This window comes from Bidens hawaiensis, unplaced genomic scaffold, assembly GCF_021521415.1.
Source record: "Bidens hawaiensis isolate Kalapana, Puna unplaced genomic scaffold, B.hawaiensis_p1.1 tig00041264_1, whole genome shotgun sequence".
Classification (NCBI taxonomy): domain Eukaryota; kingdom Viridiplantae; phylum Streptophyta; class Magnoliopsida; order Asterales; family Asteraceae; genus Bidens; species Bidens hawaiensis.
In genome coordinates, this window is record NW_027497311.1 from 67,265 (window position 1) to 94,143 (window position 26,879).

The following is a 26,879-nucleotide window of genomic DNA, read 5'->3' on the forward strand; positions in this document are numbered from 1 at the left end:
CATGCCCTGAATTTGCGGTGCTAACCCATCAATATACATTTCAATCCTCTTACTCGGCGGATCTACCATCCGCGGACACAGCACCGCTAACTCGTGAGAACGGGTAGTGTAAGCTTCGATTTCTGAGCCCACCATCTTCAATGACCAAAATTCTGACTCTAACTTTGCAATCTCTTCTCTCGGACAGTACTCTTCTCGCATCATGTTTTTGAACTCCTCTCAGTTCATAGAGTTAGCCAGTTCCAATCCAAGAATTTGCACATTTGCACGTTGTCTGAGGACACCTCTGAGTGTGCCTCTGGCTCAGCCGGTTCTTCCTCTGGTTCCTCTTCGGGTTCCTCCTCGGGATCTTCCTCGGGATCCTCCTCAGGCTCCTCTTTGGGATCTTCTTCGGGTTCCTCTTCGGGCTCTGCCTCAGGTTCGGCTGCGTTCTGAGTAATTTGCATTTGTAAGATATCGCAACGCTCTAAAGCTATCTCGGTTCGGGTTCTTGCTACTTGGAGTTGCTCTTGCAAGTCTATCATCTCGGCTTGCATCTTTCTTATAATCTTCATCTGTTGATCACTAGCCTCTTGCATTTCCTTCATTGCCACTGTCATGCGGGCAATTTCCTTCTTAGTCTCGGTTCCGTCTTTTAACAGTCCAGAAACGTTAGTTCTCGTATAGCGTATGTAACCCACGTCACGCTCCAAACAAAAAACGACAGCTGCGAGAACTCGCTCTACAGGTTAGGCTATGGGTGGTAGGGTGTTGGGATAAGCAGGGTGGCTCGGGTGAGGTAACGGGGGAACTTGTTCGCGATAGACCATACGTCTGATCATATTAGGGTACCAATCCCAGCTAACTTCGTTTTCGTACATGCCTCCGGATAAGCGGTACCTCTTCGGTGCGGGAGCTTCGAGTTCCAGGACTACACGGGGTGGCGATGCGGTAGGTAACTGCGGTTCCTTCCCGTGAGCATGAGTCATCGGATCGGATGATGATGATGATGGCGGTGTCGACATTCCTACAGGTAAGCCGTGTATGCGCGCGCGAATGAGTGAAAGAGGTAAAGAGATAAGATAACAAAGACTACACAAATCTATGCAGTGCGTATCATTATAACTAATGGGTCGTCGCGGTTATAGTCTAGTATGCATGCAGCTTCTAGTTCGCTATAACCAATGGCTCAGATAGTAATCTGTCACACCCTCAAAATCCACTAACGGAGTTTTACCGTCGGAGGGTGTGAACTAACAGGATCGGATTCATTAGTTATAATCAAACCATAAAACAAAGTTTCAAAACCATGAAAACGTTTACGAGTAATTAAATGCGGAAGCGTAAAAACCATAGAAACCAATGTTGCGTCACGCAGGACGACTTAAAACCCAATGATAACAGTTTAAAATAAGTTTGCATTATTAAAAGTGTTTCAAGCAATGCATGATCCTAAACCGCGCGCCCGCCTCGGCTACCTGAGAATAACATACTAAAAGTGTCAACACAAGGTTGGTGAGTTCACAAGTTTATATAAAATAATTTTTTTCCTGTAACACGGGATATAAGCTAGTAATAATATATAAACAGAAAGAGCAGATGAAATGTTTGTTTGGTGAGCCATGGTGAATCCACCACTATCATCACTCCCACTCAAATTGGCCTTCATCCTCTCCTTCTCTCTCACCGCTTCTTCTTCCAATTCCAAACTCCACCCAATTCGCCAATTGAAACCACCCTCCACAGCACCACCGTCAGCCACCGCCGGAGACATACTCTCACTTTTATCCACACCTCAACAAGCCTCATCAGTTAACCCTCAAATTGCAGCCCAACTCAAATCATGCTTCAAATTCCTCGTTCCTTTAACCCCAACAACTACTTCTACTTCACGTCGGATGCTTCATTCCAAAACCCCTGCTGTTATTCGCGAGAACGAGCTCCTGTGGTCGCCACCCGCACCGATATTCGACATCGCCCGCCTCGCTTTCGATTCCGCTGGTGACCCGAGTTCTATCCAACGCACCCTGGATCCAACAATCATCTATGTGAGTTCTTAATTGTTATTAGAAAGTTTTCATTTGAAATGTTCATACTTTTAATCCATTGTTATTAAGGTGCCTGATGTGGAAGGCTCAAATGAAGATAGATGCGAGCTTACTAGAACTCCTTACGGAAGGCGATTTGTAAACGAGGTTTGTACCAAATGAGTGCTGGATTATTTTTGTGTAATTGGATTGACGTCATGTAAATATATATTGTTGATCGCGGCCCCAAAGTTGATGTAATTGGTTAAATATATATTACAGGAACTGAATTCATACATGGAGTTTTTGTTCAAACTTATTGTTGATCGCGGCCCCGAAGTTGGGTTAAATGTATCACTGAACCGATATGACTTCTTTCACGGTCATCTTTTCATTACTGCAAATGGGCGAGTTGGTATATTGTAAGTTATAAGCATGAGTTACAGTTTCCAAATATTGTATGATCATAAGCAGCATATAGTTTTTCCATACCATTGTTTCATCAAGGCGTAACAATTATAGGTTATATATTGGCAGGTTCCATGCTAAAGAATATCCAGCATATGATAAAGAGGTGTTTCCATATAACATGGGTTATTGCCAAAAATGTATAAACTTTAACTTTTACAATGTTATGTTATTTGCTTAACTTTTACAGTATTATATTCTTTGCCCCGCATACAACATGCTTAATCTGACTACACTTTAAATCGTTCTGTAATTTTTTGTCATAATAATATCCTTATAAATGTATATAATAATTCTATTTTTTAACGAGTTGACAGTTGTTTAGTTCAACAGGTGAACCCGAACATGATTCGTTTAATTAAGCAGGTTATGCCAAAAGTAATCCAAAAGAATAACTAACAACACACGAAGCAGTTTTTTTGCTTCCATCTCTCATTATGCTTTTTTTTCTTCAGGTTCTAATGTGACGTATGATGACTCGATGAATCTGCGCAACATTTTGTGGTTAGCCCCTTTGCCAAGTAACTCAACGAGCGATTGGTCTGCACCTGGTACCTCATCTAACCCATTTTTTTTTACTTTTATAGTTATTAGATGTAGAAAATATGATTACAAAAAATATATCAACTCGACAGTTTTGTTTTTGACTTGTTGATTATGTTAATGACAGGGGTACTAGTGGTATTAGATGCACGTCCCGGAGGAATCATTTACCGTGATATAATACCTGAATATGCAAACTATGCAAGAACTATATATGAAGGTTTGAAGTTTACATTACTGATTGTTGACTTTGGCTACCTGTTTTGCGCGTTTCTTAAAGTACTATTATATAATTACTAGTATAATGATACATGTTTCTTTATATTTTTGGTAGAGTATTTTGGAGAGACGGTAGTTGATGTTAACTACCTAAATGTAGGAGCTGCAGAGCCTGATTATCAGATATTCATTTGCTAATACTTGACCCTTTGCAGGTCAGTTGTATACTCTCTAGACGGGTTTTACCAACAAAAAGGTCACTTACAGATTGTAACAGTGAATCTCTTTCTTGTTTTTTGAAGGTGGGATTCGATTCAGGATTTCAGATCATGCGCGTTTAAGTGAGCTCGAGTGATGTAGTTTGCTCGCCGTTTGGAAAATGTTTTTAGGCTGGATCACAATGTGCTCTATAATCGATGCTGTACAATTCATATAAAACATTTGTTATAAGCTGACAAGCTGTTATATTATGGTTTATAAGAAAAAACCGATTATCCAGGGTTATAAGGAAAAACTGATTATCCAAAAAACACTGAATATTAATTGTTTAATTTTAAAATATTTTTCTTAGAATTTGGCAAAAAATGTTCCATTGCCGGGAATCGAACCCGGGTCTCCTGGGTGAAAGCCAGATATCCTAACCGCTGGACGACAATGGAATTGTGCCAGGGATCTTGAATATATTAGACAGTAATAAAAGAGGAGTGTCAATATTTTATATTTCAGTTAAATTATGTTTTTAAAAATTTAGAAATTATTAGTTAGTCTTTAACTAGCACTCTTGGTTTTATATAATGTGGAATTAGGGTGAATTATAGTTTGATGTAGACATTAGTCATTGACATATTCATATATTATTATACGTTTAATAACAAGGAACTAATTGTGATGGGTGTTTTATGCTTTAAATTCAAAAGGTGTACATAGAAGCAATGGCACAACAGGTTAACATAGCCTTGATGTCGGGTGGAGTTTGGGTTCAGATTAATATACAGTGGACTCACAATGTCATTAAGATGATTGAAATGATGTATTGATATGCATACGGTATATGAATATGCATGAAATTTTCAAGACAACGACATAATGGCTCATTCATACGAGAATGCCCGCTTGGTGTCACGAGATGAACATTTCACTTTGGACTTAAGGTGTGTTTGTATAATTGTATTAACTCATGGAGGCGAAATAAAGGAAGCATGGATGAACTTATAGAAATTCAGGGCATATGAGTACATGACCTAATGAACACTAGTGTTCGTTATAAGAAGGTAGCAAGTGTTACATTCTTGTTGGTTAACCAAAAAGGGTGATTTGAGACTCAAATATAACAAAATTCCACGATCAAGTTAAGTGTCTATATCCTAGAATAAAAGTGTAAATTATACTAGAAGTCCACTTGATGTAACTACATGGTCATATTTGATTTATGTTTCTTTTTGGATCGCAAGACATATTCGTATTAGATATGCACACTAAAGTTGTGGAATCGGCCATAAACTTGGAAGCTATACATACATCAATGTTTGTATAGCTATTTGGACCTGGGAAGGTCAATGAGGAGAGGACAAGATCTTTGAGGTGGGAACTTTCTTTATATAATGTGAGTTCATGCTACCCTTTTGTCTACAATTACTGATTGCATATGCGTAATCGGTAATCTTATCTTGAGTTTTGCTTATGAGTACCGGATGTTGACAAGTATGAAATATGCCAATTTTGGGATTGCATGAACAAATTGCAATATAATACATCATATGAGGAGGGAATCTATCTCTTTCTAGGTTAATATCCAAGTTTATATACTCAAATTACTATAATAATATGAATTCTGGGTTATGAATCATGTACAATGTGCAGGATTCGGTTTTGAGGACGGGCCTTAAATAAGAAGGGTAGATTTGTAAATAATGCATGATTGTTTTCCATTTTAAGGTAAGTTATCAAACTTACCTTTTAAACGGGAAATGGTCAACATTAGTTACATCGTCTTCGTTCAAAGAAAAATGATCAGTTTTGGCATGTTCATCGTTTCGTATCTTGTCTTCGTTATCGTTTTCTAAAGTTGTACTTTTCACGTGCAACATGACACATTGACACGTGAAGCTGCCCGTTCCAGCAACAAATAAGTTATAGTATACGATTGAACGGCATGTGTTACATATACACTCTTTTAGGTTAACATATAAACATCTAGTTTGAGGCCCGTGTACTACGCGAGTAGTTTTTAAAATTACAATATTTAATATATAATCAGTATACAAGAAACAATAAACCCGTCACTATTAATACAGTCGTTGTACAATAATCTTTAAAACAATTTTAAATGAAAAGATAATTATAAATATCAAATGTTTGAAAAAAGTAGAAAGTAATATTAAATTAACAAATTTTGAAGCGTAAATTTAAGAATGGTAAGTATTAATTTATTGTTATAAATTTCTTAAAAAATGGTGAGGTTTAGTGTAAGAGTGACAAGTGGCAAAACTTGTAGCCTCTTATTAGATTTGGGCTAATCATGAGTAATGCTATACATACTTTCCCCCCGCCATATGGATTTGGGCTTAATGTTTAGTTTTTTTTTAAAATAAATTATTTGGGCTTGGTCTTATGGAGGATTATTTCGTAAACGATTTTTCGTTCTTCGGCTTTAAACAAACTTTATTTCTAAAAATTCAAGGCTGGCCCAGACTAAAATAATATGGATGGGCCGAACTCAAATAACTTAGATGGGCCTGGCTCAGTACATATATTTTTTTGGAGGAAAAAATACACTACCGAGCGAAAAACGTGGTAGGGCCGCAGCCCGGTTTGGCCCGAAGAAAGATCCGCCAATGGCAGTGTCACACCCCAACCTACGGCGGAAATGCCGGGACGTAATTGATTGTCACAGCTCTCGATGTTAATATCATGGAATTATAAAGCAACAATATCTAATTAATTTATTTATTATCAAACATTTATATACAACAAAATAAAGAAAATTACAAATACAAAATCCACTATTCTTGTATCTGTTTTATCCTAAAGTCATCTCTATGTGAGCTTCAGTTCGATAAGCAATCCAAATCTATAACCTGCAAATGCGTACAAAATATATGTTTGTCAACAACACATGTTGAGTGAGTAGATCACCAGCTTTGACACAACAAAAATGGTAATAATACATTTAATGATATAAATAATTGAAAATAGGCAAAACTGTTATCTGTGAGTATAAACAATGAAATCGTTAAGCAAATAATGAGATGTCGGTGAAACCATTGCCAATGCGATTGGGCTCCGGCCACTACGACGGTCGTATGATCATACTATAATGAGATTATGTTGGACCTCTCCGAATGCGGTTCAAGTAATCAAGTAAGCAAATAGCGAGTAACAGGCAGTCATTCAATTGATACACAACACAAAGATCACAGTTTGCGTTTGAGAAAGAATAAGATAAATAATTTGATAAATGGTACGCAAGTTTCCCCAAAACATTTGAATACAAGTAAAATAGGGGAGTGATTACTCACCTGATTAGAGGAACGAAATACGAATGCGGATGTGAGAAAAGTAAACCCTTCGGGATATAATGTCAAGGATTCCTAGTCAAAAGATATGAATTAATTATAAATAATATAACATACTTTAATGAATTAAGATTTCGATGAGATTTGTGTTATGATTGGGATTAAGGTATTTATTGATTAATCTCTAATGTTATTGTTATGGTAAAATCATTATTACTAGCTTTATAAATAAATATGAGTTGAAATAATTATATGATTATTTACTTAAATATATTGCAATTATAAACATGTACATATATAAACATAACTTGTAATAAAAAAATTAGTTTAAGACAAACGTTTATATAATATATATCTTGGACTATTTAACGAAAATATAACGTTATAAATATATTTAATACGTTCAAAATACGATTTTCATAATTTTTAAGAATGATACGTATATATATTTTTATGTACACAATTAATATAAGTGAATTTATAAAATAGTTCAACGATGAAGAAAGTCGATTAAAGTGTCGGGTTTAGAAATAGTGATAATCCAGAGTTATTATGTTCTTATAATATATATATAAATATATATATTATATATAGGGTTAGTATCATTTAAGAACTCTAAAAAAGTTAAGAACTATTAGGAACTCTATACAACCAAACATTTTTTTAATTTTTTTTATATATTAACATTATTTAAGAGTAGTTTTATCATATTTTATATAAAAAATTTTGATTACATATATTAATCACAAGTTTACATATGTGTAAAATTAATGTACTAACAAATTTACATAAGTGTAAAACAAAACATAGATATTTATAAAAACTAATTTTAAAAACTGAACTCGTAAGTATAGATATACAAAATGATAAAGCTACACTCAAATAACATTAACTTACAAATTTTTTTACAAAAAAACGTTAGTTTTCAAGGGTTCCTTCAAGTTATTAAACAATTTAACAGTTCTGTAATGATACTCATCCTATATATATATATATACATACGAAAATCAGTAAGCGAGATTATTTGACGGAAAAATGACAACTTAATGATGTCGGTTTGAATAGTATAATGCTTATTTAATATTTAATAATTATTTTAATTAGTTAATTAATCAATTAAAACCTTAAAATCCATTAACCAAAAATAAAACAACAAAACTAGGTTCATTGAGGTTCGAACCGGCGTGGTGGCCGGCACAGTGAATAACACTCGCACAGCCACACCAACTGCTCCATCCAACGTTTTGTTTATATGCCACGAAAGATTTATTATATTCAACTTTAACTGTTTATCCCCAAATTCAAAAAGAAAACTCTAGATCTACGATTTGATTAATCTGCTATAAGATAATTCGATTAATGATAGGGTTATTGATGAGGACAAAAACGCGAGCTCGATACACATAAATATTACCTTAAATGATCTAGTAATGAGGCTGATTAGGAAGACTATGAGTCGGCTAAAAACACGATGAAGAACAGATGATTGCAGCCAAGATAATCCAATTCAATATAGGGTTATAGTAGGCGACAGGTTAGAGGTTGTGTATACAAGTTTAATTGTATTTTGGTGATTGATAAATCATATATTGGTGAACGGGTTTTGGATGGTAATCAAATCCATCAATACGCATTAAAACTGATCTAGTTTCCTAATTCCAACGTTGACGAGGCCGGATATGGCAAGAGGATCACAATTTGCGAATAAATTCCTTGATTTGGACAATTATTATGCAACAAGAAACTTAAACGGATCTTGGGTGCGGGTTAACGGGTCTGGTTAAGAAAGGTAGGTTTGGGATTAATTATAATATATTAAATATGGGCAGATTTGCATTTAAGTCCCTGCAGTTTAAGTGTGAAAACATTTTTGGGTAAAATCTTAATTTAGGCTTTTAATTGCTATAATTTGAAAGATGTAAATATATATTATATTAATAATTAAGAAATAATATAATAACAATTCATTTACTCGATAAATACGGTATTTTTGTTTGATAAAACAACCCGAATATATAAGCAGGTCGGGTATCAATTACAAATAATATATGGAAAAATCCGAATTGTTAAAGTCTCCCCTACTTTAGGGAATTTCGTCCTGAAATTAAAGAAAACTATAATAACACCATTAGATCTTGAAGAAAGGAAAATTTTTAATATAAATTAAAATTTTATCATAACACAGAACTTTGAATAGTCAAAATAACGCTCCAAATGGAAATCCGATAAAGGCACTTATATATAGGATGTACCAGCGGCGTATCCACCATGTCCATATCATCTTTACATGTTGTTAGTGCACGGTTTTGCGTCTAGAGTCTTTGTATTTATCATTAATGTTTTATTTATTAATTAATGTAATATTTAATGTTTATTATTAACTAGTTAGTTAAGGTTAAGTCTAGTTCGCTAGGGATGTTAGCGAACTAAGACATTCTAATGTATTCCCTCCTGATTTGTTAGGGGATGTTAACAAATCAGGGGTTGGTTCGTTATGATAATTTATGTAACGAAGGGGAAGCTGGTTCGTTAGGGGATGTTAGCAAACCAGGTCACCTTCTATATATAGTGAACTACTGTTCACTTTAATTAATAGGTTTTGAAAAAGAGTTTTTTTAAGTAATTGCTCTCTCTCAAGCTTCACCTTAACATTATTCATCTAATATATTGATAATATATACACATACATAACACTAAATCAAGGTTAATTATGAGCTAGATCCTTAAGAGTTCTAATTGGATATTCACAGATCTGAGATCTGTTATTGTTATCGATTGTTAATCCGGGATCCAACAAGTGGTATCAGAGCTGTTGGTGCTCATTACACTTGATTTTGTGTTTTAATTGTTATTCTTATTAAGTTTTTTGGTTTTGTTTGGTTTTGAATCAATTTTGATTTGAATTGATTGAATTATGGATAATTTGGATTGAGTTTGTGTTGGTTAAGGTATTGGATAGGTGTGGATTAAAGGAATTGAGGTGTGAATTGGATTTGTGTGTTTTGGATTTGGATTCGGTTTAAGTCCGAAACAGGGGTGTGTTTTTGGTCAAATTGATTTGATTTAAGGTGTTAATCGGATACGAGATTATGTGTATTGGATTCGGATTTGGTTTACGAGGATTTTGGTAGGTTATTTGTGCATTTTGGTTGAGTAACGAGGTTGTATTACGAATTTGTTATTGTTGGGTTTCTGGGTTTAATCTTCAAAATTTCTGGAAAAGTTGTTTGAAGATTTGAAGATTTGAAGATGAATGTAATTCGTTATCTTCTTTCTGGTGATTCGCTATATGTTTCATGGTAATTCGTTATCAACTGTGTTACTTCGCTACCTAGTTCGTTAATCAATTCGTGTGAGTTATTGGTTCGTGTTATCTAGTTCGTTAACTAGATTAACCGATTCGTATGACACGTGTTCTTCTTGGGATTTGTGTTATAACAACCTTTGCCACGTGGCATAAGGTGTCAGAGTTTGTTACAAACGGTTGTAACAACCTGATTCGCTATAGTGTGATTCACTAATCAACTATAGTTGATTCGTTATATTAATTCGCTAAGCATTTCTTAGTGATTCGTTACTGATTATCATCTGATTCGCTAAACTAATCCTTTGTGATTCGTTTAGTCAATTCGTCAAGTTGACTTGTGATTTGCTAAGTTGACTTGTGATTCGCTAAACCTTCATCTCATTCGTTATCTGTTTCGCCATTTGGTTGATTCATTAACTTTATTTGTGATTCGTTAAGTTGACTCGTTAAGTTGACTTTTGATTCGCTAAAACACTTACCTCATTCGTGAAGATACTTCTTTGCTGTTCAGTCTTAACTTCGTTAAGGGTTGATTCGTTAAACATTGTTCACAGTTCGCTATAACTGTTCACAGTTCGCTATAACTGTTCACTGATTCGTTAAGCTATTTCACTATTTGATTCGTTAAACACTTAAATTTTTCAAAAATGGCCGGTATGTATGCATTAGCGTCTCAAAACATGTTGATGCAACAGATGTTGCAACTTGATACCGAGATAGGTTCACATTCTAAATGTCCACGTTTGATGAAGTTCAGTGACTTTGCCAAGTGGGAACCTCGGTTTCGTGCACATTTGGGTTCTATTCATCCTGACTGCTCATATTGTCTTGATGAAGTTTATGTGGCACCAATGATTGGTGATGATACTATTGGGTATACTCCTAAAGCCGTTTCTGAATACTCACAAGAAGAGAAGAAAGCTTTAGAAATCGAGATAAAAGCCTATTCTACTTTGACTATGGCATTACCAGAAAATATCTTTCATCAAGTTGGTAGTATCAAGAGATGTGCGTCTTTATTTCAACATCTGCGTATGAGAAGCATGGGAAACACAGCTGAGAGTAAGAAAGTGATGCTCAAGTTTCAGTTTCGAAACTTTAATCTATTGAAGGGAGAAACAGTTGAAGAGATGACTACAAGATTTAGTCATTTAATTGCTGAAATGGACAAGATGAAAATGGAAGTTTCTGAAAGGGATAAAATTGACACTATTAAAAGTGTGCTTCCAAGTTCCTACTCAACATTTCTAATGGTTTTGAAAGAAAATGACTATTTTGTGAATGAAGACTTGACGGCACTTGAATTTCTACAAAAGATCGAAGCTAGAGAATATGATCTTAAGTGTCAAAAATCCTCCAAAGAAAATCAAGATCCAGCTTTCTATGGTGGAAGTATGCCTCTTAGTTCAAAGATCTCTCCAATCACTGCTTTTCTTACTCATGCTGCAAGTGAAAAAGAATCAACTATGTTTAATGATCCAAAATTTTGTTTCTACTCTGCTGGTAATTCGGGTGGTTCTGGAAGTTCAACTAATACCAATCCATTTGCTACACCACCTAGTGTTAATATGAAGGAAGCTGAGCAAAACTTTGCTTTTCTGACGGCTTTTATGTCTTCATATGAAAACTTAGTGAGTAGTAAGATTGCCACAAGTGATTTAACAGATGAGGACTATGATCAGATAGATCCAGATGATCTAGAAATCATGGATTTAAAATGGAACATGGCTATGATCGTTCGTAAAGTTAAAAGTTTCATGCAGAGAACTGGAAAAGATCTTCCAGCTTTAAACAAGAAGTTGGGTTTTGACAAATTAAAAGTAAAGTGTTATAATTGTCAAGAATTTGGGCATTTCGCGAAGGAATGTGACAAACCAAGGAAAGAATATACTGGACCTCGTGGTCAAAGTCAAAATGCTTCCACATCACGAGGAAGTGATGCTGAAAAGAAACCATCTTCTTCTACAACACAAGCAATGTTAGCAGATGGAACTGATTGGTCACAACGGTTACTATGCAATGATGCTCAAGCAAATTTGGCTATGTTTGGGTTACATAAAGATTGTCAAGATGCTACTGGTAGTGAGATGTCTTCCGATAATGATTCTGGATCTGATTCTGACGACTCTTGCGACAAGTCTTCTGAATCAATGTTTGCTTGCATGGCCAAGATCAATGAGGTTAGTAACTCTATTTCTGCTACTTCATTTGTTAAAGCATCATGTGTTGACTGTGAATCTAACAAATCTAAGTTAGAAGCATTGAAAAATCAAAATGGTAATCTTATAAGAGAAATTGCTTCTCTTAAGGATACTTATCGACAATCTCTTGAATCTCAAAGGAGATCTCGAGAAAATATTGAAGCATTGTCGACAAGTGACCACGATCTCAAAGCCGAGTTATCTGTGAAAATGACCATTAATGACCAAAAGTTTCAGGAAATTTTGAAACATCGTTCTAAGATAACTGAGCTTGAGAATGAGGTTCTTGAGTTGAAGAACAAATTGGGGAAATTTAGGAATTCATCTTTTCTGTTGAATGAAATTATTGAAGTATCTGGAAAACAAAAAGATTCCAAGAAAGGTATTGGTTTTGTTGAAATTCCACCACCTTTTCATAATGATTATAAAATTAATCCTTTTGCAAGAAAAGAAGAGGATTTGATTCAAAAAAATTCTGTGATTTCTGAAAAACCTAAATTGATTAAACCTGAAATTGTCAAACCCCAAGTTGCTCCTCAAAAACCTCATGTGGATGCGTTTGAACCTGAGATAATACACAAGAATAAGAACATTCCTAGTTCTAATCATATTCTTTGCGAACCTCAAGAGTTTGAGGAAGCTGTGTATGGTTCATTCAGGTCTCAAGTGAACAAGGAAGAAACTATGAAAACCAAACCAATGAGGGCAAAGAAGTCAGTTAAACCAAAGATTTCTGACGAGGACTTAATGTGTTTCATTAATCCTCTGAGTTCTATGTCTTCATTGGCTAGAGTTTTTAAGTTAAAGGGAATGGATACGATGTTCACTGAAAAAGATATTCCAATAAGTATTATCAAACCTGAACTTATTGAGAGTGTTTTTGTCAATGAAACTTCAAAAATTCAAGAACTTGAACGTGTGTATGCTCAAACAAAAACATCAGTTCAATCTGACCCATTGACTAAGGCAAAACAACTTTTAAAACAAACTAAGAAAATTAACTTTGTGAAGTCAACTGGGACAGATACACTAAAAAGCTTTTTGAACTGTTCTAATTTAGATTTTTATTTAAAGAAGAAATCTGAATTATCTGATGAGTTTGCTAAGAGCATGACTAAAAAAGTGAGTCATTATCAACCGTCTGCATCATTTATTCCAATTACTTCTCAACATTATCATGTAGACATGCGAAGTTGTTTTCTTTGTGGTCAACAAGGTCATGTTGTGAGGAATTGTAGTCAGCAGAACTATCAGAATCTTCATCCTTTTATCAAGGACAAATCTAAGCCAATTCCATTGGTCAAGGAGATTTTGAAACGACCTGTGTCGTATGCTGATGATACTCATATTTTGTTCTCTAATGTGAATCCTCGGAAGGTTCTTCATGTCAATGAGACACACGGTCAAGTGACACCAAAATTCGTTCCAACTGAACCCATATGTCAAAACAAGAATTCAAACATTGTTCAGGCAGCTTACTTAAGACGAAAGTCTAGGAAGCCGGTAACTTATTCACAAGTGGATGAACAAAAATTGAAATTTGTTAAAGTTAATGATCAAAGAGAAAACCAAAAGGTGCCCAAGACTGAGGCCTGGATTGCCTTTTTGAACTAATCACTTTTGTTTGTGTGTAGGGTTCATCCAAGACCATTTCTGGTGAAAACTGGATCATGGATAGTGGATGTTCTCGTCATATCACTGGAAATCTCAACCTCTTATCAAATGTGAGAAATATTCGAGGGGGTTATGTAGCATTTGCAGGGAAATCTGGGGGCATGATCACACAAGAGGGTGAAGTTTCAAATGGTCATATTACATTTGAGAAAGTGAATTATTGTGACAAAGTTGATCATAACTTATTGAGTGTATCACATATTTGTGATAAAAAGTACACTACGATATTTACTGAAAAAGAATGTCTTATCTTGAAACCGGGTTATGTTATTCCCGAGGACATGGTTGTCATGCGAACACCACGATCAAATGATATTTATGTCTTAAATATGAGTTATAAAGTATCCACATCGATCGAAACATGTTTTGTCTCGAAAGCAACCGAGAAAGACTCGATTCTATGGCATCGTAGAATGGGTCACATACATGTCAGAAAGATGAATTATTTAATGGCAAATGACTTAGTTGAGGGTGTCTCGTTAAAGAATTTTAAGTTATCTGATCACTGTGTTGCATGCAAAAAGGGCAAGCAGAAGAAGAAGACACATCCCTCTAAGTTATTGAATTCTACTGATACTCCTCTTGAACGACTTCATATGGATTTATTTGGTCCAGTGAATCGTGCGAGTATTTCTGGAGACTGGTATTGTCTTGTAGTGACTGATAATTATTCAAGATACTCTTGGGTGTTATTTATGAGTTCGAAGGATCAAACACCGGTTTTGGTACAAAACCTTATTACTAAGATCGAATCACTGTATAAACAAAAGGTGAGGAGAATCCGAAGTGATAATGGTACTGAATTCAAAAACACTATATTGGATTTCTTTTGTATTCAAAAGGGAATTCACCGAGAATATAGTGCACCTTATGTACCTCAACAAAACGGTGTTGCTGAAAGGAAAAATAGAACTCTGATTGAAGCTGCACGCACAATGCTTGCTGATTCTATGCTTCCTGTCCAATTCTGGAATGAGGCAGTGAATACAGCTTGTTATACGCTTAATCGAGTTCTAACTGTGAAACGCCTCAAGAAGACAAGCTACGAGATCTTAAATAATAGAAAACCTAATTTAACGTACCTGGAACCATTTGGGTGTCCGTGTACAATGTTGAAGAAGGATTCGGGTAAATTTGAAGAAAAAGCTATCGAAGGGTATTTCTTGGGATATGGATCTCCAAAGAAAAGGGTTTTTAATTTCACATCTGGTTGTGTCGATGAATGGTACCATGTGGACTGTCAAAAGTACACAACTCCTCCTCAAGGGAAAGGTCCAGACTGGATGTTTGACTACGATAATTTATTTAATTCATTTACTCCTTCGACTGAACACATTGATGAAGATCTGGTTCGAGCATACTTTGAAGATCATTTGACCATTCCAAGATCTTCAAGTTCTAATGAAGTTGAAGCTCAACCAGATGCTCCAACTGAAGAACCTCAAGTTGTTTTTCCAGTTGCTATTGATAATGTTTCTACTTCTTCTGATGATGATCTAGCTGAAGTTCAAGTTATTGATCTTGACAGTGATAATGTTTCATCTCCCGAGTTGGGTGAACATTACACTAACTTATTTGATAATGTTGTTGTTCCTGAGAATCCCACTCTTCGGATTCATGGATATCATCCACAGGAAAATATCATTGGAGAACTTGATGTGGGCGTTCGTACACGTCATCAAGTTGCTTCGTCAAGTGATAATAACATATTGTGTGCTTATACTAACTTACATTCTTCGGGAATTGTGAATCTTGCTAAATTCTCTTGCTTTCTATCTCAAGTTGAGCCAACGACAGCTCGTAAGGCACTTGAAGATCCTTATTGGGTAGAAGCTATGCAAGAAGAATTACAACAATTTTCACGTTTAGGTGTTTGGGATTTAACGGACAAACCTGCTAGAGTCAAGAAAGCCATTCCGATTAAGTGGATATTTAAGTGTAAGACGGACGATCGAGGGGTGATTGTCAGAAACAAAGTACGTCTAGTGGTGCAATGTTTTCATCAGCAAGAGGGTATTGATTACACAGAGGTATATGCTCCAGTTGCAAGATTATAGTCGATTCGAATCTTCCTGGCTTATGCAGCTTATAAGAATATCAAGGTCTATCAAATGGATGTTAAAAGTGCTTTTCTCAATGGTGAATTACACGAGGAAGTGTTTGTCCAACAACCAACTGGTTTTGAAGATCCTGATTATCCGGACCGTGTTTACCGATTAAACAAGGCCCTGTATGGTCTACATCTAGCCCCGAGAGTTTGGTATGGCACGCTCGCCGACCATCTGAAAGATAATGGCTTCAAACGAGGAACTGTTGACTGCACTTTATTTCATAAAACTGTTGGTGACGATCTTCTTCTCGTCCAGATTTATGTCGATGATATTATTTTTGGGTCTACAAACGACACATTGTGTAAGGAGTTCGAGAAGTCCATGCAAACAAAGTTCGAGATGAGCTCGATGGGAGAGATGAATTTCTTTTTAGGGTTGCAGGTTCACCAGTCTGCTCACGGAATTTTTATTCACCAGACTAAGTATGTGAATGACGTCTTGAGCCGATTCAAGATTTCTGCCGGAAAAATCCCTTCTACTCCTCTTCCAGTAGGACACAATTTATCACCGGATGAATTGAAGGATTCCGTTGATCCTACCCTTTATCGTGCCAAGATTGGTTCTTTAATGTATTTAACGGCTTCTCGCCCTGATATTATGTTTGCTGTTTGTCTTTGTGCTAGGTATCAAGCAAGTCCACGAGTGACTCACCTAGCTGCAGTCAAGAGAATTCTTCAGTATTTGAGGGGAAATCCAGACATCGGGTTGTGGTACCTCAAGGATGATACTTTCGATCTTACTGCCTACTCAGACTCAGATTATGGAGGATGCAAGATCAACTTCAAATCAACGACTGCAGGATGTCAATTTTTAGGAAACCGGCTTGTTTCCTGGCAGTGTAAGAAGCAGACAACGGTCTCCACTTCAACCGCCAAAGCTGAGTTTGTTGCAGCCTCGAGTTGCTGTTTCCAGGTTTTGTGGATACAACAACATCTTCGCGACTACGGTTTGAAGTTTCTTACTATTCCTATTTTGATTGATAATTCTGCTGCTATTAGTATCACCAAGAATCCCGTACAACATTCTAAAACGAAACATATCGACATTCGATATCATTTTATATGGGATTGCTATGAAAAGAAATTAATCGATCTTGAGAAAGTACATACTGATTTTCAAAAAGCCGATCTGTTTACTAAAGCTTTTGACAAAACGCGCTTTAAATTTTTGCTTGATTTAAATGGATTGAAGACCCTCGCTGATATCCTTAAACAAGGATGACTATCTTTATTTTTTGTCATATTTTTCTTTTAAAATTTATTTTGGTTTTAGGGGGTGAAAATCTAGAAAATACAAAAAGAGTGTGTTTTTCGTTTGTATAGATAAAAAAACCAAAAACATTTTAAAATTTTGAAAAACCAAAAAGAATGTGATTTATGTTTTGTACAGAAAAATCCGAAAATCCAAAAAGATTGTGAAAGTTATTTTGTTTATAAGAAATTTGAAAAAAAAAACAAAAATATTGTGTTTTTTTAAAGTTTGTATAGAGAAAATCCAAAAAGATTTTTAGATTATTTTCTCACTGAAAATTATGTCGGTTATTTAAGTTTGTGAAGCATGCTTGCATGTCTTGGTCCTATTATTCACTTGTGAATTGATGGTTAGCCATTTATTTATAAATTTAAGTTAACTGGGGCGATTAAATTTATCTTTTCTTTATTTTATGCTCCTCAAAATTTTGAGTTTTTGAAGCAAAAAGAGAACATGATAGTACATTGATTATCTTGACCCCAAATTCAGCAAAAAGTAAGCTTAAAAGACTGTGTGCTTAATTGCATTGGTGCATTGGTAGGTCTTAAAACAACCCAGTAGAGTAAAGTATGTGATATAAACATAAAGAAACGCCAAATTGAAAGGGGTGTTAGTCTCTAGCATAAGTCTTGGTGAGGATGGCAGAAATGTAATAACCAGTCATACTCAAGCCTTATATTTGTTGATCACCCAAAAATAAAATAAAGCAAATAAAAAGCGTTAAGATTCTGGACATTGTGAGTCTTTATGCGGCTTAACCGTCTGGGTATTCATAAGCATGAATATTTCACTCGCTTTCTATAGCAAACCCAAAGTCATTAAACTTGATCACCGCTGTACTTCGTACAATTTAAATTACTGACTTGATCAAAATCCGCTGTTAGTCATACAATTGTTCCTCCCTTGCGTGCGTCTTAATATCAATAAGAAACGGACCCTAGGGGATACAATGTATGTAAGCCGACAAATGGACTTGTGCATACTCACTCACAGTAAAGGAAATTTGATGCATTGCTCAAAATTTCAAAATTGGTATCAAAATTTTGATCAACAATATAATGGTTTAAGTCAAGTTGGGGTGATTTGGCAAAAATCAAATTAAGCTTGAACCGAGATTAGAGGCTGATAGTTTCTGATATTCTGTGTTTTAATTGAACAATTTAATCATATCACAAAAATACTTGAATATGTGTTATTAGATTTATGTGGACAACAATACCAATGACTGACTTATCGCCAGTCATAATATCGCTGAAATATAAAACTGTAATAGAAGGGCAATTTGGTCAATATGATTCTCTGCTCAAACTCAACAAAAAATACAAAAATATGTACTGCTTTTGATAAAATCATTGAAAAACACAAAAAGATTGTCTATTTTTAACGGACCGGATATTTTTTTGTAAATACATTCTTTAAATTTTTACAAAATACCAAAAATATTTTCGTCTTCTTTGTAGAAAATACTTAAATAATTTTAAGTTATGTTTCGGAAAACTGAAACGTTTTTAAGGTATTTGGTTGTCGGGATAAAAGGTTTCTCGATAACCTAATTTTATTTATTTTATTTAATTATTTAATTCATTTAATTATTTAATTTAAAATTAAATAAAAGATTTTTTAATTAGAATCTTATTCGTTATTTATGGATAACGAACTAGGTGATTTTTTAGCGAACTAGCTTCTGGTTTGCTAACCTAATTCGCTTCCGCACTCTGTAACGAATCATCCCTTCGTTATGCATATTTAACGAATCATGACACAAATCATGTCTTGATTCGCTACCTTTAATTTAACGAATCAAGTAGCGATTCGCCAACATAAGGTAACGAATTGAGTTAGCGAATGGGCTAATTCGTTAACTTTAATTTAAACGAATCGTCTGATTCGTACAAGCTATACCTCGGGTTGCGTGCAATGTTATATAAGACAAGAAAACGAACAGTCTTCTGCTGTTCGCCTTCTTCCTTCATCTTTAAGAAACCCTGTTCAAATTTTCTCTGAAATCTCGACTTTCTTGTTTGGATATTTCAAGGATATATTTGAGTTTCTAAGGTATAGCCGATCATGGAGATATAATTTTCGTCAAAAATGGCTACGAGTTGATAGTTAAATTATGAACTTTTAAGAGTTTAAGGGTTTCCGAAGTTTTGAAATCCATTTGTGTACAATTTATGTTAATAACTATATGATTTTGATGTCATTGTGATCAGAATCATATTCCGATACCCTTGTTGGGCTTTAATCATGATTTGATTGTTGTTTGCCGGGTTAATTATAGTTTTGTGTTATTGGTGTTTACAGTAGGTTCGTCTAACCTATGTACTTAGAGATTTTGAGTCTTAATCTCATTCATCTTCGATTACGAATGTAATTCCGAGTACACCGAGCTCATTATTGCGATAATTCGACGATAGTTATGGCCTAATCGTTCCCGGGTTCATATTGTTGACTATCTATGTTCATCCTAATTTTGACCTTGACTTTGTGAAGTCAAAGAACAAGTCTTAATTATGACCATTCGTTAGTCTTAGCGAATTGGGACTGTTTCGTGTCCAATTCGTTAAGATTTTACACGAACTAGCTAAGCGAATAAGATGTTACACGAATCAGATATGGATTCGATTAAAATATAACGAACTAGAGTTTAGTTCGTCAAAATTAAATAGTAATTCGCTATGTTCAGTTCGTTAAGGTATTTACTTGATAGCGAATCGCCTGATTCATTATCTTATTGTAACGAATCAGTGTGATTCCCAACGAATGACATTTATTAAATAAATTAATTTTAATATTCATTTAATTTAATTAAAGGATTTAAATCGTCTAATACGCGTAACTAGATTAATTACACATATCTTTTGATTATATATTTTGATATCTATTCTCATATTCGGTTTTATTTATACAGTAATACATGGCTGGTCAAGAACAACAAAATCAACCTCCACAAGGACAACCACAACAACACGATCAACAAGTTGAAGTGATCTTATTGCCGTTTGATAAAAAGCACAACATTTGTGCTTATGTTGATCAAGATGTGACTGATTTGGAAACGTTAGGAGCTATGTTGACTTTCTTACGACGCTCAAAGATACACTATGCAATCACTGCTAAACCTAAAATGTATCTTAGTATAATCAGGGAATTTTGGAACACGGCGGAATATGTTGAGGCAGATAAATGGGTTCGAGCTACAATCAATCAGATTCCAATTACGATTGATGTTGAGGTCATTCTTCGGGTACTTCAATTTGACGATAATGATGATAACCCGAGTGAATTTGACAGGACAATGGTTAGAGGTTTATTCACACGCTTGAACTATGGTGGTGATATTCGTAAATCTATGCTGAACAAGAATGGGTTGTGTCCACCATACAAGTATCTGTTGCATGTTCTACTTCATTGTATGAGTGGACGTCGCGGTGGGTTTGATGAGTGTCGCCTAAGTTTGCAGTCGGCGTTTGTTGCCCTAATCCTAAATAAGCCCTTCAACTACTCAGAACTCTTCTTTGATCATCTGAAAGAACAGGTTCAGCAAACTCTACAGTCAAAGAAGTTCTTGATGTATCCTCGCTTTTTACAGCTAATTATTCAGGATTTGATTCCGAATTTGGTGATTGATCGAACGTTGGTGAACGATGTTCTTGATATGGAACATATGAAAGCTGAAACGGTACATCGTATGTTAATTTATAGAAAGGAAAAGCCACAGGACAAACGGATGATTGGTCATATAATCAATCCGGATTATGTATGTCCTCCTAATGAGCGTTGGATCCACAATGATTCGGATTCCGAGTGTGAAGGGGGAGAAGGTGGGAACAATGGTGGTGGAGATGATGATGGTGATAATGATGGGAATGATGGTGCTGGTGGAGCTGGTGAACAAGCTCTTAAAGAACAACAAGATGCAGTCGATGCTGCTCTAGCTGCCACCATGAAAGCTCAGCTGGAAGAAAAAGAAAGGGTAAAGCTGTAGCTACTGGTGAACCATCAAAGAAGCCCCGTGTGTCTGTTGGGGCTGGGGTAATCATTGGAACCCCACCACCACGTCAATCAACTCCTCAAAGCTCGGCGGTGCCGCTAACTACTAGCACTCCGATGCTTACTTTAACGACGACGTTGGTGTCACACGAGAGGGTCAGTCTTATTCCTCAAATGGCGTTAACCGAGATACCGAGACTTCCTGCTGCATTGTCTACAGTATCTTCTACTACATCAATGAGACCTCCTCCTCCGTCAACAACTACTCTTCCTCCACCTCCGCCTAGTGATGTCTCATTCATGAGAATTACTCAGCCTCAAGGACCTATTCAACCTGTTCAACCTGTTCATCCATCCGTATACAACTTGCCACCAGGTCGTCAAACTGAAATGCTGCTAAATCTGCTACATCTATATGAAAATCAAATGGCAGCTGACCGTCAAACTCAAGAACGACTCATGGAGAATCAACGACGAATGATGAGTTATATTTCTTTCTGTCAGAAGGAGACTAAGTCGTTGTGTATGATTGTTGAGTCTCAGGGGGTGAAATTAAAGGAACAAGAAGAGTTGATTTTACAATTAACTTGTAAAGAAGATGCCCTCAAGAAACTCAAAAATGACGATGATGATCCTGACGAGTCTGATGCAGGAGGTGAGCCTAAACAATCGCATGGTTCATCCTCTGGTGCAGGTGTTAGTGGCGGTGATGATTCGAGCAAGCAGATAATTATTTATCAAGATCCAACAGCTGCCAAGCCAATTGAAATGATTGCAGCTAACACAGTGATATTTGTTGATGGATCAGGGGTGGTTCGTAGTGTGGTAAACAGAGATGAGATAGAGGTTGGTGAGTTTGTGGTTAGATCCTTGACACGGGAGCATATTTCGATTCTGCTTGGGCTGAATGACGATCAGTTGACTGCTTTAGAGACTGAGCCCGATGTCGAAGTGATAACTGAGGAAGATTTGGAAGTTGATCCGTTGTTTATGAATACGGATTTTATTTATGAGAACGAGGAGATTGAGATGGAGGATGTGACTGCTGAAGAGTACCCGGACTTGTATCAACACGCAAACGTTGATCAAGGTGTTCCGGTATTTCATGAAGAAATAATTAAAGAGACTGAGGATGAATTGGAAAAGGTTATGCAGCGAACAGTACCCTCACTCAAAGAAGTGACTGATGAGGACGTAGAAAGATGGTTCAAAAGTCATAAAGTGGGTAAAATTATCAGTGCTTATCGTTATGTAGATCAAGAAAGAAAAGATACTGCTGCTGCTTGGGTTGAGGCTAATCAGGTTACTACCTTCAAGACTGGTTCAAAGGTACACGGTGATATTGTTTCGTGGGCTTATGACTCTGACCTTAAAGTATGTATAGTCAAGTGGGAAAAGGGTGTCCAGTATTACGAGAGGATAATGGATGTTTTAACTCTACCGCGTTGGGATGTACGTACCCTCGCGAGATGTCCATTTATCAATCGTGGGGGTTACCGAACGGCTGAGTGGTGTCATCAACACTTACTGTTCGAGGTCAATCATGGTTTCAAATTCTTCAAGCCCCAGGTCCCAAGACGTAAGCACATTGACGAGATTGATCCAAGGACCGCCTGGAAGAAACTTGTCTTGAAAGTGAAGCCGCCAAAGACGATGAAAAAGGTTCCTGTGAAGACAATGCCTCAAGATATTTATCTGTCTTTCAACCGTTGGTACTATGACAATCGTACTGGCAAGGCCGTTATTGTTAGTGGTCGAGGACTGCAGACCGAGCTCATCAAGATAATCGACCCGATGTGGTTGGTTAATTTATCAGAGACAGACAATGATGTGCTACACAGGAAGCAGATTTTGATCGAACGCTAAGAAGATTACGACCTGGCTATGGAATGCATAGTTGCAGAGACTGGCAGTCCAAGCGCTTCAAATAAGTTAAAGACAAAGAGCTCAAGACGAGGGGGTGTCTGTTAGTGCACGGTTTTGCGTCTAGAGTCTTTGTATTTATCGTTAATGTTTTATTTATTAATTAATGCAATATTTAATGTTTATTATTAACTAGTTCGTTAAGGTTAAGTCTAGTTCGCTAGGGATGTTAGCGACCTAAGACATTCTAATGTATTCCCTCCTGATTTGTTAGGGGATGTTAACAAATCAGGGGGTGGTTCGTTATGTTAATTTATGTAACGAAGGGGAAGTTGGTTCGCTAGGGGATGTTAGCGAATCAGGTCACCTTCTATATATAGTGAACTACTGTTCACTTTAATTAATAGGTTTTGAAAAAGAGTTTTTTTAAGTAATTGCTCTCTCTCAAGCTTCACCTTAACATTATTCATCTAATATATTGATAATATATACACATACATAACACTAAATCAAGGTTAATTATGAGCTAGATCCTTAAGAGTTCTAATTGGATATTCACAGATCTGAGATCTGTTATTGTTATCGATTGTTAATCCGGGATCCAACAAGTGGTATCAGAGCTGTTGGTGCTCATTACACTTGATTTTGTGTTTTAATTGTTATTCTTATTAAGTTTTTCGGTTTTGTTTGGTTTTGAAACAATTTTGATTTGAATTGATTGAATTATGGATAATTTGGATTGAGTTTGTGTTGGTTAAGGTATTGGATAGGTGTGGATTAAAGGAATTGAGGTGTGGATTGGATTTGTGTGTTTTGGATTTGGATTCGGTTTATGTCCGAAACAGGGGTGTGTTTTTGGTCAAATTGATTTGATTTAAGGTGTTAATCGGATACGAGATTATGTGTATTGGATTTGGATTTGGTTTACGAGGATTTTGGTAGGTTATTTGTGCATTTTGGTTGAGTAACGAGGTTGTATTACGAATTTGTTATTGTTGGGTTTCTGGGTTTAATCTTCAAAATTTCTGGAAAAGTTGTTTTAAGATTTGAAGATGAATGTAATTCGTTATCTTCTTTCTGGTGATTCGCTATATGTTTCATGGTGATTCGTTATCAACTGTGTTACTTCGCTACCTAGTTCGTTAATCAATTCGTGTGAGTTATTGGTTCGTGTTATCTAGTTCGTTAACTAGATTAACCGATTCGTGTGACACGTGTTCTTCTTGGGATTTGTGTTATAACAACCTTTGCCACGTGGCATAAGGTGTCAGAGTTTGTTACAAACGGTTGTAACAACCTGATTCGCTATAGTGTGATTCACAAAATAACGCTCCAAATGGAAATCCGATAAAGGCACTTATATATAGGATGTACCAGCGGCGTATCCACCATGTCCATATCATCTTTACATGTTGTTAGTGCACGGTTTTGCGTCTAGAGTCTTTGTATTTATCGTTAATGTTTTATTTATTAATTAATGTAATATTTAATGTTTATTATTAACTAGTTCGTTAAGGTTAAGTCTAGTTCGCTAGGGATGTTAGCGAACTAAGACATTCTAATGTATTCCCTCCTGATTTGTTAGGGGATGTTAACAAATCAGGGGGTGGTTCGTTATGTTAATTTATGTAACGAAGAGGAAGCTGGTTCGCTAGGGGATGTTAGCGAACCAGGTCACCTTCTATATATAGTGAACTACTGTTCACTTTAATTAATAGGTTTTGAAAATGAGTTTTTTTAAGTAATTGCTCCCTCTCAAGCTTCACCTTAACATTATTCATCTAATATATTGATAATATATACACATACATAACACTAAATCAAGGTTAATTATGAGCTTGATCCTTAAGAGTTCTAATCGGATATTCACAGATCTGAGATCTGTTATTGTTATCGATTGTTAATCCGAGATCCAACACATTTGTACCGTTACCCAAACTGCTTTCGGTTCTATATCATGACACACAATTGTACGCATTATGATTTCCATGCGAGGACTTTGATAATTATGTAGGCCTCCATAATTACTTAGGTCGTCGGATGGTCCACATAACTCGTCCCATCATGTGGTTTACAAAATATTTGAAAAACATGATTTTATGAGAAAAGTTATTAATTTATTATAAATATGATGAAAGTGTTAACATATTATAAAACCATTGGGAGTTGATTTATTATAAGTGTAAAATCAGAAGATTGTATAAAATATTTATAATAACGCAATTTAGGTGAGCTTTCAAGTTTGATTAATGAAATTAGTGAAAATTTTAAAGTAACTTAAAAGTTAAGAGAAACGGAAACATTGAAGTTAGAATATATGATGCGTCGACAAGATCGATTGTGAAGAAAAAGGGTGGGGATACGAGCCAACTAACAAATTTACGTGAAATTACCAAATAAGACAACAAACCAAACTTCTATGATTGCAAGGATAACATCAACAAAAGTTGATGAAGGAATTAATTGATACTTGTAGATGAATAATAACCTGTGAAATTTATAAATATTGCAACATTCGAGGTGGAATTCATAAGATCGAGAGTACAAATTTGAACAAGATTAAACGAAGACTTTGAGGGATTCAGTTTAGTTAAAATGAGAAACTCATAAAATTTAAAGAGAACTCTATACAACATTGAAAGATCGCAATTGTGTATTTAAGATAAGATAAATTAAAATATTAAAATACTGGTAGTAGTAATTGAGTATACAAAGATATTAATGCAAAAATTTATGTATACAAACAAACTGTAAATAGATGAAATTGGGAAGTAGATATTCACGAATCACCGAGACAGTTCTATTCCAATTAAATCTTTAAAAATATATATCGTATAAAGTGGGTCATTATAATATCCCCAGATTACAAGGGATTTTCCTATCTCTATAGAATCGTTTAAATTAAAATAAAAAAGTTGCAATATTCATAATTTATCATGAAAGATTAAATAAATAATGAATATTAAAGTAATAATGGAAAATAGAGATGAGTTGAGAAATAATATAATTAAATAGAAGAAAACGCGGAGCTAGATATGCATGAACCACATTGACTATTCCAATAACAACTAAAGAGATCATCAAAATATTTTAAATTCTCATAATGTATTAAAATTTAAGTAAAGAAATTTAAGTAAAGAGTTGAAATAATCCACGAACCACCGTGTGACTTCAACTAAATAACGAAATCTAACAAAAGTGAAAATGAGTTGTTGTGATCCCCACGAACCACCGCAGGTTTTCAACAAAAATTGTGAAAATGTCAATAACTGAAATGAGTGGTCATGGAGATTTAATGAAAAATTCCTTTTAATAATGAAAATTAAATTAAATATTGAGAGATAAAATTTCCATGGTGGAGATAATGTTGGTTAAATGATGAAGAATTCAATAAATAACAAAACTACAATAGTTATATTTCAACGGCAAAAATTTATAAGATGAAAGATAAATTGTGTAGCATGAGATCAATAAATATATGATTTACCAAAAATATTAATAATCGAGGTTGAGGGTCGAAATTGACATGCTTTCAATAATTTGAAATAACAAAATAAATGAGAAAAGACAATTTAAATTATATGATCGACTAATAACTGATTGTCGAAATTTTGTCTTTTAAAATTGAAGAATTGTTTAAGTTTATGAGAATATAAATATTTTGATTAATTGGCGTAATGTTAACAAATCAACTCCTAAGATTTTTTTGATTAAATAAAAACCAGATA

At 35.2% G+C, this 26,879-nt stretch overlaps 1 protein-coding gene and 1 non-coding gene across 2 annotated transcripts; one reads left to right on the forward strand and one right to left on the reverse strand.

Annotated features, from left to right (window-relative positions):
• Positions 1–1,591: 1,591 nt before the first annotated feature.
• LOC143592821 (uncharacterized) lies at positions 1,592–3,730 on the forward strand. Its single transcript, XM_077072640.1, has 8 exons — positions 1,592–2,027; positions 2,097–2,174; positions 2,289–2,428; positions 2,544–2,614; positions 2,930–3,025; positions 3,145–3,237; positions 3,352–3,451; positions 3,539–3,730. Exons 1-7 carry the CDS (start codon positions 1,602–1,604, stop codon positions 3,432–3,434), a joined length of 987 nt encoding a protein of 328 aa, XP_076928755.1. The 5' UTR covers positions 1,592–1,601; the 3' UTR covers positions 3,435–3,451; positions 3,539–3,730.
• A 93-nt stretch (positions 3,731–3,823) lies between these two features.
• On the reverse strand, positions 3,824–3,895 carry TRNAE-UUC (transfer RNA glutamic acid (anticodon UUC)). Its single transcript has one exon. It is a non-coding gene; the product is annotated as a tRNA-Glu (tRNA).
• Between the last annotated feature and the right edge of the window lie 22,984 nt (positions 3,896–26,879).

Bases quoted from the DNA above. Each gene is read 5' to 3' on its own strand.
- LOC143592821 (XM_077072640.1), top strand. From the start codon at position 1,602: ATGGTGAATCCACCACTATCATCACTCCCACTCAAATTGGCCTTCATC. The intron at 2,429-2,543 runs GTAAGTTATAAG...ATATATTGGCAG, and splicing joins AATGGGCGAGTTGGTATATT to GTTCCATGCTAAAGAATATC. The intron at 3,238-3,351 runs GTTTGAAGTTTA...TATTTTTGGTAG, and splicing joins TGCAAGAACTATATATGAAG to AGTATTTTGGAGAGACGGTA.